This window comes from Coregonus clupeaformis, chromosome 18 (assembly GCF_020615455.1).
Source record: "Coregonus clupeaformis isolate EN_2021a chromosome 18, ASM2061545v1, whole genome shotgun sequence".
Classification (NCBI taxonomy): domain Eukaryota; kingdom Metazoa; phylum Chordata; class Actinopteri; order Salmoniformes; family Salmonidae; genus Coregonus; species Coregonus clupeaformis.
Genome location: NC_059209.1, coordinates 23,471,582 through 23,485,093, shown reverse-complemented (window position 1 = coordinate 23,485,093; position 13,512 = coordinate 23,471,582). Strand labels below are relative to the sequence as shown.

Below are 13,512 nucleotides of genomic sequence, written 5' to 3'. Positions count from 1 at the left end.
CTTCTGGGAAGGCTTTTCACTAGATGTTGGAGCATTGCTGCAGGGACTTGCTTCCATTCAGCCACAAGAGCATTAGTGAGGTCGGGCACTGATGTTGGGCGATTAGGCCTGGCTCGCAGTCGGTGTTCCAATTCATCCCAAAGGTGTTCGATGGGGTTGAGGTCAGGGCTCAGTGCAGGCCAGTCAAATTCTTCCATACCGATCTCGACAAACCATTTCTGTATGGACTTTGCTTTGTGCACGGAGGCATTGTCATGCTGAAACAGGAAAGGGCCTTCCCCAAATTGTTGCCACAAAGTTGGAAGCACAGAATCGTCTAGAATGTCATTGTATGCTGTAGCGTTAAGATTTATCTTCACTGGAACTAAGGGGCCTTGCCCGAACCATGAAAAACAGCCCCAGACCATTATTCCTCCTCCACCAAACTTTACAGTTGGCACTATGTGTTGGGGCAGGTAGCAATCTGGGGCAGGTAGCAATCTCCTGGCATCCGCCAAACCCAGATTCATCCGTCGGACTACCAGATGGTGAAGCGTGATTCATCACTCCAGAGAATGCTTTTCCATTGCTCCAGAGTCCAACAGTGGCAAGCTTTACACCACTAAGGCCAATGCTTACAATTGTGCATGGTGATCTTAGGCTTGTGTGCGGCTTCTTGGCCATGGAAACCAATTTCATGAAGCTCCCGGCTAACAGTTCTTGTGCTGACGTTGCTTCTAGAGGCAGTTTGGAATTCGGTAGTGAGTGTTGCAACCGAGGACAGACGATTTTTACACACTGACACGTTGGAAAGGTGGCATCCTGTGACGGTGCCACGTTGAAAGTCACTGAGCTCTTCAGTACGGGCCATTCTACTGCCAATGTTTGTCTATGGCGATTACATGGATGTGTGCTAAATTTTATACACCTGTCAGCAACGGGTGTGGCTGAAATAGCCGAATCCACTAATTTGAAGGGGTGTCCACATACTTGTGTATATACACTGTCTGTGATTTATTTAGAATTCAAGGCACACTTAACCAGCATGGCTACAACAGCATTCTGCAGCGATACGCCATCCCATCTGGTTTGCGCTTAATGGGACTATCATTTGTTTTTCAACAGGACAATGACCCGACACACCTCCAGGCTGTGTAAGGGCTATTTGACCAAGAATGAGAGTGATGGAGTGCTGCATCAGATGACCTGGCCTCCACAATCACCTGACCTCAACCCAATTGAGATGGTTTGGGATGAGTTGGACCGCAGAGTGAAGGAAAAGCAGCCAACAAGTGCTCAGCATATGTGGGAACTCCTTCAAGTCTGTTGGAAAAGCATTCCAGGTTAAGCTGGTTGAGAGAATGCCAAGAGTGTGCAAAGCTGTCATCAAGGCAAAGGGTGGCTACTTAGAAGAATCTCAAATATAAAATATATTTTGATTTGTTTAACACTTTTTGGGTTACCACATGATTCCATAAATGTTATTTCATAGTTTTTATGTCTTCACTGTTATTCTACATTGTAGAAAATAGTAAAAATAAAGAAAAACCCTGGAATGAGTAGATGTATCCAAACTTTTGAATGGTACTGTATAGTGTATCTCATAATTCATAATTTATTAATTTCTTATATGATCGTAACAAACCCTTACAAAAAGGAACATTCCCTACACAAATGGTGCCCCGTGAGAGGGAAAAGCCCTTGCATTCTATCGATACAGGTGTACGAGTGGGCTCACTGTTGCATCTGTGGGTGCCATTGTCAAAACTGTAATGATGACCTTCCAGTGTAAATAGCCCATCTATTTGCAGTAGAATGAACCCATTAAACAACACTGTTTATGCCTGATGATGGACTACGGCAAAATGCCTGCTGCTGGGAGAAGCCGATCAAACAGATCCCGCTGTTTGAACTGTGTGTCTCTGCACCGGGAGGGGGACAGGTTAGGGTGTAGAGCGATTACTTGGTGTGGCTCTCCATGCCCAGTCACACTATTAAGGTTATTCTCGAGTGCTGAACCTTTTGGAGTTTAACTTAATCTAAAATCGATTTAGACGCTCCTCCAGCAGCCCTGAAGTGAATCGGTCAATCACCGTGCTAGCGATGAGTTCCAAGATGTCTGTGTGAGAACATTAGCTATTTCTGGTATTTGAGACCATCGTACCGTAGCACAGCAAGGACAATGTGCATACAGAGCATTATGGATAATTCTGTGATTAATGTTAATTGTGACTTTCTCCTAAATGTTGTCCTCACTGGCTGTCCGTCTGATGATCCTATAGCATCTGCTAAGCATTTCAAACAACAAGATGCAGTCAGAGAAAACGAATGTGGCCACCTGCAGTAGAGATTCACTTGTGGGAACCATTCGAGGTATTCCACAACTGTCGACAACAGTTGTAGAAACGCAGTATGCTTGGCTTAGCACCGGCAAAAACTCCTGGCCTATTGATTTTCTGTCCTGGTGGTACAGCACATACACCAGTCTATGGCCTACAAAGAGAATTCATATGAGGCAGAGCACAGTAGTTCCCTACCAAGCACCCATGTACAGAACTTGCAGAGAAATAGGGGCAAATGGTGGTGTAAAGCCTCACCTCTCTTTTTCTGCCTGGAATAAGGTCCCCCTGGAGCTATTGATCCAAGAGTGTGTTGCCCCTCTACAGCACCCTTGCCTCTGGCTGTCAGATGCCTTGTCTTCAACTACTGCTGCCCACGATGGCTGACAGCATGACTGGGATCCCAGGGGCACAATTTAACAAACTAATGGTTAATTTACACTATGAAAGTTTAGTCCGAAACACCTGAAAAGTTGGTTACTGTGCCATGGACACTGTAATGGTTCAGTGATGGAAAGTTATGAAAGTGCTTCATTGTGTCAATCCTATTTCTACATCTTTAACACTAGAACTGCTGGACCTCTAAGGACCCCCCTTCAAGCCAATGAGCAGTCATTCTGAGTGCCAAATTCTAACAGTGTAATTAATACATTTCATATATGCTCTCGCAAAAATAATAATTTGGTTGTGTTTATGAAGGCCTTGGGTAACATTAGAATACAATTGTTATTTTATTTCAAATAACAATAGCATTTTCATTAGTTTGTGTTACTGTAGGCTATATGTAAAAATATATATATATTTTTTTTTATGTGTTCAATAATGACAAAATAAAATAAATACTCCAACCACCAAGACGCACGGTCAGCAAGACGCGAGGTGAAATGATGAAAACATCAGTAGCCTAAACATGAATATAAGCACCAAGTGGCCTTGATAAATAGTGAAAATCATCACAAAAGCAATAATGGCATTATAATGAACATAGTCAATTATTGTCAGCTCATGCTTACATTGTGTTCGTCTTCACGCAATGGCAGTTGGATTTCCTTTAGCTATCCCTTATCCTAACAGTTGACACAAATCTTCGTAACTTTCACTTGCTTGACACACTTTGGCATACCTTTGTTTGGTTGTAGTGCGTAATAGTTTACGGTTCTCTCTTTATTATTGTCTTGTCATTCTTCAGCACCGTTGTGGAGGTGGCTTATTCTGTGCAGAGGGAGGGAGCTCCCGACTCATTTTGTTCATGGTGCCGACTAGGCTTGTTTTATTTGCAAGCAACTTGTTCGCCAATGACAGTGAAGTGAAGAAATTGTCCATGGTGACATTTCTCCCCTTGCCAACGTAAGATTCCACAAGCCTCATCACCACATTCTCTGACACTTGCTCCGCTGCTGCCCGATGTGGATCTTTTCCCAGATATTGAAAGCCGTTCAGCATTTACAATTACACACACTCTCACTGTGTAGCCTACTTCAAGTAGGCAAGATCAGACTGATAAGACTGCTTGGATTCGGTGCACTGATATAGAGTCCATACCGTTTTGAGATGATAATTAGAACAGATCAATACAATAGAACGGCCCACCCTGTTCTTCATCAACAATTGGTGATTACAGAATCATGCATCGCTCGCTTCCCCTCGCTCATCAACTCGTTTAGGTTCAGTTTCTAGGCAGTTATCGGGGTCATTATCAGCTGGGCACTGCACATTCAACTGTCAGGAGAAGGAGGGGCAATGGGGGAAACCATTTAAAAAATGACATGCCCTCCTAAAACTGGTTATAACTCCAGTTCTGTTTGTGATATTAAGATTCTAACACCGACAGCGTGTTATATAGACTTATTTATGAAAAGTCTAGAACGGAGGGGGCATAACTTTAAAAAGGGCAGAGTAATAATGTTTTTCACAGCTGTTCAGGTCAGATCATGACGAGCCTCTCCTCTGTGTTTCGTCTCAGGTTTGAAGAGGATGCATGCCCTGACCATCCAAGCCAACTACGAGCTGCGCATTGACCTGCAGGACTTTGAGAACAGCACAGCCTTCGCCCAGTATGGAGCCTTTGGAGTGGGACTGTTCTCCGTTGACCCGGATGAGGATGGATACCAGCTGACTATTGCTGATTACTCAGGCACTGCAGGTACTGCAATACCCGACTGTACTGTAGCCTTTTAGTGTGGCTCGTACCCATTTGTTTCATAGACTTTATAAATGCCCCTTAAAGCATTTATAAATTGTAGTTCGTCTAAAGGGGGAACCTTCTGTAAAACAATCCTATTGGTCCTACTGATCTTCCTATTGGTCAATGCCCCCATCTCAGGGAAGAAATACAATTTCCAAACATCAGGAAAATCAAATTCAGACATCTGTCCACCAGTACGAGAGTCTTTCTCTGGCTGTTGTTTGTTCTACATCAGCTGTAGATTATGAACAGCAGCATCCAGGCAGAGTGTGTGTGTGTGTGTGTGTGTGTGTGTGTGTGTGTGTGTGTGTGTGTGTGTGTGTGTGTGTGTGTGTGTGTGTGTGTGTGTGTGTGTGTGTGAGTGATTCTCCACGGTTCAGCTCTTCTTTCGCGGGGGGCTCTTTTGGACATTAATTAGGTCCATGCACTCCGTTAGTCCCAGGTTCCCCCCTCCTCAGAATCGTGACCTTCCGGGGCTGCTGGAAAGGGCAGGGATAATGAAGCTGTAGGATGCCTCCGTGGCCACGGCAAATAAAGCAGGCCATTAGGTTATTACAGCCTGACATAAACAAACTGTCTGATTATCATAAAGCAGGAGGAGAATACCGCTTCCACTCGCGTTTAATTAGTGAGGTTGTCTTTAAACGTATGCTGCCAGGGAGTCATGCAACATTGATTCCCAATCTTATTAATTAATGTTGATTTTTCATCCTCTCTTGTTTTCGTTCAGATGAATTGAGGCTCTAGTATTAAAAAAATAAGACGTTTGTTTAAAGGCCCAGTGCAGTCAAAATCGTGAGTATACAAAACATGAATGACACCTGCTCTTTCCATGACATAGACTGACCAGGTGAATACAGGTGAACGCTATGATCCCTTATTGATGTCACTTGTTAAATCCAATTAAATCAGCATAGATGAGGGGGAGGATAAATATTAAAGGATTTTTAAGCCTTGAGACAATTGAGACATGGATTGTGTATGTGTGCCATTCCGAGGGTGAATGGGCAAGACAAAACATTTAACTGCCTTTGAACGGGTATGTGCCAGGCGTACCGGTTTGTGGCAAGAACTGCAACGCTGCTGGTTTTTTCATGCACAACAGTTTCCCATGTGTATCAAGAATGTTCCACCACCCAAAGGACATCCAGCCAGTTGACACAACTGTGGGAAGCATTGGAGTCAACATGGACCAGCATCCGTGTGGAACGCTTTCGACACCTTATAGAGTCCATGCCCCTACAAATGCGCAACTCAATATTAGGAAGGTGTCCTTAATGTTTGTACACTCAGTTTATATTTCCACCCTATGAGCTTGGAATAATACTATGAAATTTTGAAAATTGTGATAATGCCCTTTTAGTGTAAGAGCTGTTTGAAAATACTTCCTGAAATGTCAGACTTTTTTTGTTGGGATGGAGTTTTGGCCTGTTAGTTAATATACCAATAAGAAAGAGAATTCCAAACCTCTCAGCCAATAATAACTAGTTTTCCCCTCCCCACTCAGACCCCTCCCAGACAGTTCTAGCAAAGTTCTTGCTTGAGAAATTGCTCTTCGCTAAGAAGCTACACTACATTACCAAAAGTATGTGGACACCTGCTCGTCAAACATCTCATTCCAAAATCATGGGCGTTAATATGGAGTTGGTCCTCCCCTTTGCTGCTATAACAGCCTCCACTCTTCTGGGAAGGCTTTTCACTAGATGTTGGAACATTACTGCAGGGACTTGCTTACATTCAGCCACAAGAGCATTTAATGAGGTCGGGCACTGATGTTGGCCGATTAGGCCTGACTCGCAGTCGGTGTTCCAATTCATCCCAAAGGTGTTCGATGGGGTTAAGGTCAGGGCTCTGTGCAGGCCAATCAAGTTCTTCCACACCGATCTCAACAAAACCTTTTTGTACGGACCTCGCTTTGTGCATGGGGGCATTGTCATGCTGAAACAGGAAAGGGCCTTCCCCAAACTGTTGCCACAAAGTTGGAAGCACAGAATAGTCTATAATGTAATTGTATGCTGTAGCGTTAAGATTTCCCTTCACTGGAACTAAGGAGCCTAGCCCGAACCATGAAAAACAACCCCAGACTATTATTCCTCCTCCACCAAACTTTACAGTTGGCACTATGCATTCAGGCAGGTAGCGTTCACCTGGCATCCGCCAAAACCAGATTTGTGTGTCGGACTGCCAGATGGTGAAGTGTGATTCATCACTCCAGAGAACACGTTTCCACTGCTCCAGAGTCCAATGATGGCAAGCTTTACACCACTCCAGCCGACGCTTGGCATTGCGCATTGTGATCTTAGGCTTGTGTGCGGCTGCTCAGCCACGGAAACCCATTTCATGAAGCTCCCGACTAACAGTTATTGTGCTGACGTTGCTTCCAGAGGCAGTTTGGAACTCGGTAATGAAGATTTTTACGCGCTACGCGCTTCAGCACTCAGTAGTCCCGTTCTGTGAGCTTGTGTGGCCTACCACTTCGCGGCTGAGCCGTTGTTTCTCCTAGATGTTTTCACTTCAGAATTTGACCGGGGCAGCTCTAGCATGGCAGAAATTTGACGAACTGAATTGTTGGAAAGGTGGCATCCTATGACGGTGCCGCGTTGAAAGTCACTGAGCTCTTCAGTAAGGCCATTCTACTGCCAATGTTTGTCTATATTAGCCGAATCCACTTATTTGAAGGGGTGTCCACAGACCTTTGTAAATATAGTGTATTTATTTTCTTATTTTTTACCATTTTAATTGAAAACAATCACAGTAAGGTACTTAATTGTTACCCAGAAATGATTTGATATTGAGATAGAAACGGCAGCATTGGACCATTAATAAAAGTTGACGCTGCAGCAGCACTGTTTTGACTTCAGCACAGTCCTGAGTTTGCTTTCAATACCTGGATTTAAATTATTTGTTCTTCATATAGTTGGTTTCAATTAAGTGACATTTGGGAGGAACAGTATGAGATTTGACTGTCAAAACCAATGACAAAGGATATGTTCACATATTGACTAAGACAGTACTTGTAATTATTTTTACCCGTTTGTTCTCCTTCTGTTCACACAGAAAACTGTCGCTGCCCTTTGTTCTTTGATCATTAGTTTTCAATCCCATTAAAGATTATTTAACCATTACCCTCAACAACAAACATGTTGGTTATATCCTACAGAATTGTTAATCATATATAAACATGAAATGAGCACTTTACCGACAGAGAAATAGGGTGAACGTGCAGTTACCTGTGATGATGAGGCGCACTAGCTTTTCACTGCCTGGGTGTCCTAGTCATGGTAAACACCTTAAGTGATTACTCTCAGAACTTGAAAGAAACTCTTTAATGACAGTTTGTTACCTAACCAAAGTGTTTTAACCGTATCATTACTAGGGCCACAGGAGTGTTGAATATGTTTGGTACAATGCTTGTAGAGGAGCTCATAATTTCCCTCTGATGTTTTTAATGTATTCACTATGAATATGAATATGAATTCTGGTGCATGTTTAAATACTTTCACTGCTCTTGTTGTAGGTTTCTCCCAGGATATTTGATTAAAATGTGTCCAATGTTACATTAAATTGCATTACAATTGTTATAATGGTACAGTAGGCATCCATTTAAACGGCGTCTTAAGGAGTTTGAGGTTTAATCATCAATGCAGTGTGTCATTATCATATCCTGCCACTATGTTTACAATAATTCTATATTTAAAAGGTTGCCAACCTTTTTATTGGTAATCCATGAGCGTGTTGAAGCAGTTAAAGTCAGCATAGAATAGATGTACAATAGTTGGGCCTACAATACTCTGGGGTACTTTTTCCATAGGAAGAGAGGCAGACTGATATAGTTCTACACTGCCCTAATAAACTGACACTGCCCTTTGTGTACTGCATGATTTTACTATTATCATCACCATACTCTTTCATCACCTTCAAGAACAAAACAAATCATGAGGTCTGTAATAATCCCATGTCATTTTTTGAGTTAAACTGAAAGTTCAAAAATGTCCAGCACCAACCCAACATGAACATATGTGAAAATGGTGCGTTTCTATGTTTTCTTGTAAAAAAAGATAGAGGAAGATAAGTGTTTCCAATGACATCATCAACCAATTAGTAGACAATTAGTAGGCAATTAGTAGGCAATGCCACTCATAATTGGTTAAAATCACATGATGCACACCGATGATGTCATTGGAAACACTTTTCTTCCTCTATCTTTTTTACAAAAAAACATAGGAAAGCACAATTTTCACATACTTTGTGTAGATGTTGGGGTGGTGCTGGAGATTAAGACTATTACGTAGAACATTTTTTAAATGTCCCTTTAACCCAGTGTCCTGGCTAAATTCCCGATCTAACCACTCAAACTACAGTGGATATCAATACAAATAAATTGAATTAGTGCTATGTGGGCAATAAGCAGCTGTCGCTAAGAGCTGCCTGGTCCAGCCACAGCAGAATTAGCACCTCCAGAGTAGAGCTTTGTGCTGCACAGAGGGGATTTGATTAAACGCGCCACTGGCTACTACATTACATCCCTGAGACATACATCATAGGGTTTAATAAGGCCACCACCACAGCCTACAGCCTCTCCACCATTCTTCATCTGATCTGCACACAGACAGAGACATATGCAAGCATGCACACACACAAACACCACCCACACATATCCCACTGGGCACACACTGGTTGAATAGACATTGTTTCAATGTAATTTGTCAATGTATTGTGACGTGTAATCATAGTGGAAAATACATTGGATTTGAAAAAAGTAATCAACCAGTACTGATTTCATCTCATTTCAACCAGCGTTGTAAACATTGAAATTAGGGTTAAACTTAAATACATTGACTTAACTTGACTAACAGGTTGTTACATCAATCTAATTTCAACATAATCATCAGAACTATATATACGTTGAAATTGCATTGAAAATTCCACTTAGACATTTTGTACATACACACATTGATTAGACATATTTTATTTGACCTTGTTTCAATGTTGATAGTAAAATGGTATGTTTGAATCAACGTCATTGTTTCAACGTCATGCCATCAACCTAAATAAAGAGGTATATTGAAATAAAATGCGAAGCCACAGTCCAACAATTCCGGCCTGAACGTTGACTCTTACTGGTATATATTACTTTTTTTGTCATTTAGCAGACGCTCTTATCCAGAGCGACTTACAATTAGTGAGTGCATACATTTTTCATACTGGCCCCCCGTGGGATATAATGGGTAATAATCTTCAGTGAGAACAAGTATACCATCCAGAGCTACCTCTATGTACTCTGCTTAGCTTTGGAAACAAGCTGTATTCAAGTCAGCTGAACTATCATGTCAACACATTTAGACAGTGATTTCTCTCTCTCTCTCTCTCTCTCTCACTCTCACTCACTAACTCATTCACTCACACTAACACAGAACCTGGCAGTAGCAAAGTCATTTACTTGCCCGTCCCTGTGGTTTTCAGTATAATGTTATATTAACAGTATAATGTTATATTCCACCCTGCAGTAATGGTCTTTCTTTTTAAACCTCTCACACATATACCACCATACATGTCATCATGATCCTGTCAAAGTGCTAAAATGCTGGCTACCTCTCTCATTCCCCACCCTCTCTCTATTTCGCTCTCTCTCTCTCTCTCTCTCTCCTCCCTGTTGCTTCACCCACCCCTCCTCCTGTCTGTCTTTGTAAGGCGACTCAATGCTCAAACACAACGGGATGAAATTCACCACCAAGGACCAAGATAACGACCACTCAGAGAACAACTGTGCCTCCTTCTACCACGGCGCCTGGTGGTACCGCAACTGCCACACGTCCAACCTGAACGGACAGTACCTGCGTGGGCAGCACACCTCCTACGCCGACGGCATCGAGTGGTCCTCCTGGACGGGCTGGCAGTACTCCCTCAAATTCACTGAGATGAAGATTAGAGCCACGACAGAGGAGAACAAATGAGAGGGAACAGATACTACGAGAAACCATAGATTGATGGACTTAGGCGTTATTAAAGACACTCTACCTGCCGTAAATTAGAATAAGGACTCTGAACCTTAATCTGCTCGTACTGTAACCCCTGTCCAAACACATTCTTAATCCCCTCCAAACGTTGACCATTTTGTGGTGTTGTGTCGAAGCCTCCAAGGTTTTTTAACCTTTTGCTGATCTGATCATGTTTCTAAGAATTATGTCAAAATAATGCAGACAATGTTAGAACTACAGTATTGTTGTGCTTTTGGAGGGAAAGCTGTGGAATGTTAGGATTTCTCTCATTCTCTTGAGTGAAATTGAGTTGAATGAATTGAGTTTCCTACAGTTTATTTGGGTTGTCCCAGCTGCTTGTATGTATAGTTAACTTTGCGTCTGACAGCAGCCTGAGTTCTCCTAAGTGTTACGCAGGGGTTTTTAAAGCCAACCCAATCACTTCACAGAAGACAGCCTTGTCTTTTACATGACATTTCCAAAGACAATGATGCCACAAGAGTGGCTTTGAGCAGCATGCGTGTGTGACCTGTTACAATGAAAGTAGAGAGAATTAAGAGAATATCTGAAAGGGCTAGGCCAGCGGCGTGCCAATTATAATCAGAGGCCTGGATCTGTGTAGCCTTCCAGCTGTTGGTGGAAACCTTCTCAGACAGTAGGTTCTAGCCTATAAGTTCACCTCATTGTCTGATAAGGCTTTCCTTTCTCTCACTGAGAACCAAGTCTATTCACTGACATGCTGTCTTGACTCAACTCAAATTAGTCCTTTCAATATATGGATTTTGTTTACTCCTGAAGCCTTCTAGTCTGTCAATATGTGTACAGGAGGTGATTGATAAAGTAAGGCAAACTGTGTCCTTTACTCAGTCAGAGTACCAAAAATGTAGATTCCCCTATGGGCACCCCAAAAAAAAAAAAAAAAAAGTTTAACATTGTTTGTGACATAATACAACGACTGCTGGCAACTCAATCCCTGCAAAGACCAGCCGTTCATTTGCCTAGATGTTGAATGACATTGTGCCACTGGTACCGTATGAGTGTATGTCTTTCTCTTTCTTTACAGTGATATGATATTGCGTTCGATACCTTGGAGGTAGCAGACAATTGTACATCTGTGTGGTTTCCAGACCTGGGTTCAAATACATTTGTATCTGTTATAAAAAATAATTTTTGTTTTGTATTTGAGTATTTTTAAATATACAGCCCAAAACAATTACTTTTATATGAGTATTTGAATGTTTATAAAAATTTAAACATTTACAAAGTCTACCAAATTGTATTTGAAAGTATTTTCAAATACTTTTCTGGAACACTATTTGAAACCCTTTTCACCCAACATATTTCAAATACCCTCAAATACTCTGCTCTAAAAGTTTAGCAAAAGCCAGATGCTTATATACAATTCTATGAATATATGTTCTAAGTAAATCGATCAATTAATTGCTCAATGTGACTTTAAAGTGGCAATCACTCCAACACTGTTTTGTTAAACCGTTGAGGGATGGGGCTGATGAAATGTTACCAAAAACAAAAAAGAAATTGAGGATGACCTAATCACCCCATATCTTCCACCAACTACTGATCCTCTGAAATTCTGAAATACATGCAGTCACACATACCCAACACTGAGCAGAGTTGCTGCTGAGTACTTACATGTCCCAGCATCCTCCGCAGCTGTGGAGTGGCTTTTTAGCATTGGAGGGCGTATCTTCAGACCAGATCGCTGCTCAATGTCCGACAGGCTTTTTGAAACCATTATGGTTTAAAAAAAAGTAACATGGCATCTTGTCCTCTTTCATGAGACACCAATGTAAAGTATGGGTTGCATATTGTGATTAAAAAGTGAAATAAGACCTAAACATGTCATATATAAATAATTGTTTTGAAATGTCTTGAAAAGTAATTGAAATACCTGAAATAGTATTTGAAGGCAGATCTGGTGGTGCCTCCTCAGCTATAAAAGTCAGAGTGACAAATGTTATTACAAAGTAGAAATGGCACATTGAGGCTCACAACTTGGAGTCAATGTTGAGACAACATTGTGTGGTGTGTTTTCCGGGAATGTGGTGGTCTTCTATGCATTCTGTAGTATGTTGCAGCCATTGTTAATTTACTGTAATGTTGTATTTATGTTTAATTTACTGTTTGTTTTGTCATGATGCAGCTAGTCTTTCTATTTAAAGGTTGAGTGAAAACATATCTTATTAACCTCACCAATATGGTGATCGGTAGAGAGGTCTGTTTAAGTTTGGCTGAAACACACTTAAGGTGAGATTGTAATGTTGGTATTGTTTTGAGTGTGTTTATAATGGTAAGCTGTTGTTGTAAAAGATCCCTCAGTCCAATATGAGCACTTTATAATCAGATCTTCAGATTGACATTCAGTATAATTTTTGTTTTGGTCTCAAAAGGAATTAAAAAACAACAACATTGTGTTTAGATGTGTAAAGTTGTCTCATCACAGTATTTTAAAATAAAAGGTTTGAAGGGGCTAGGTGGTAAAGTATGTTTAAAAGCTTAATAGAGTACTAACATTTATCATTTTACAAACTTTGTTATTTCTTTCTTATGATTGTAGCCTAATCATATAACTCATTATAGTTACTCAATTAGATGACAATTCCACCATAAGAGGGACGTTAAATAAAACATTCTCAATAACAGAATACTGTCAGTTTGTCATTTGGGGGAAGGGACAAAAATAGAGTTTTTCTACAGATATACTGTAGGCTACTATATTAGTACAGTTCTTTCAATTGCTTTAGTGCTATTTTCACAAGTATGTGGTGAATTTTCAAAACTCTTGGTGCAAAACTCCAAACTGGTTACACTTGTAATGTAGCAAGTCTCATATTCACATTTTATTGTGCATTAATGTTGTTTGAAGACATCTTTCACCACAAAAACAAAACAGAACTTGAGACATCTGTGGCATTGTGACGTGTGACAAAACTGCACATTTTAAAGTGTCCTTTTATTATTCCCGGCACAAGGTGCACCTGTGTATTGATCATGCTGTTTAATCAGCTTC

General features: G+C 41.2%; 1 protein-coding gene across 2 annotated transcripts in view; it reads left to right on the top strand.

Annotated features, from left to right (window-relative positions):
* The window catches only part of LOC121550950 (fibrinogen C domain-containing protein 1-like), a 188,879-nt gene extending 175,732 nt beyond the window's left edge, over positions 1 to 13,147 (top strand). For both annotated transcript variants that reach the window (XM_041863415.2, XM_045226822.1), the window contains 2 exons: positions 4,282 to 4,461; positions 10,195 to 13,147. In XM_041863415.2, coding sequence (XP_041719349.1) covers positions 4,282 to 4,461; positions 10,195 to 10,457 — 443 coding nt within the window. In that variant the 3' untranslated portion in view covers positions 10,458 to 13,147. The remainder of the gene's footprint in view (positions 1 to 4,281; positions 4,462 to 10,194) is intronic.
* Positions 13,148 to 13,512: the final 365 nt, after the last annotated feature.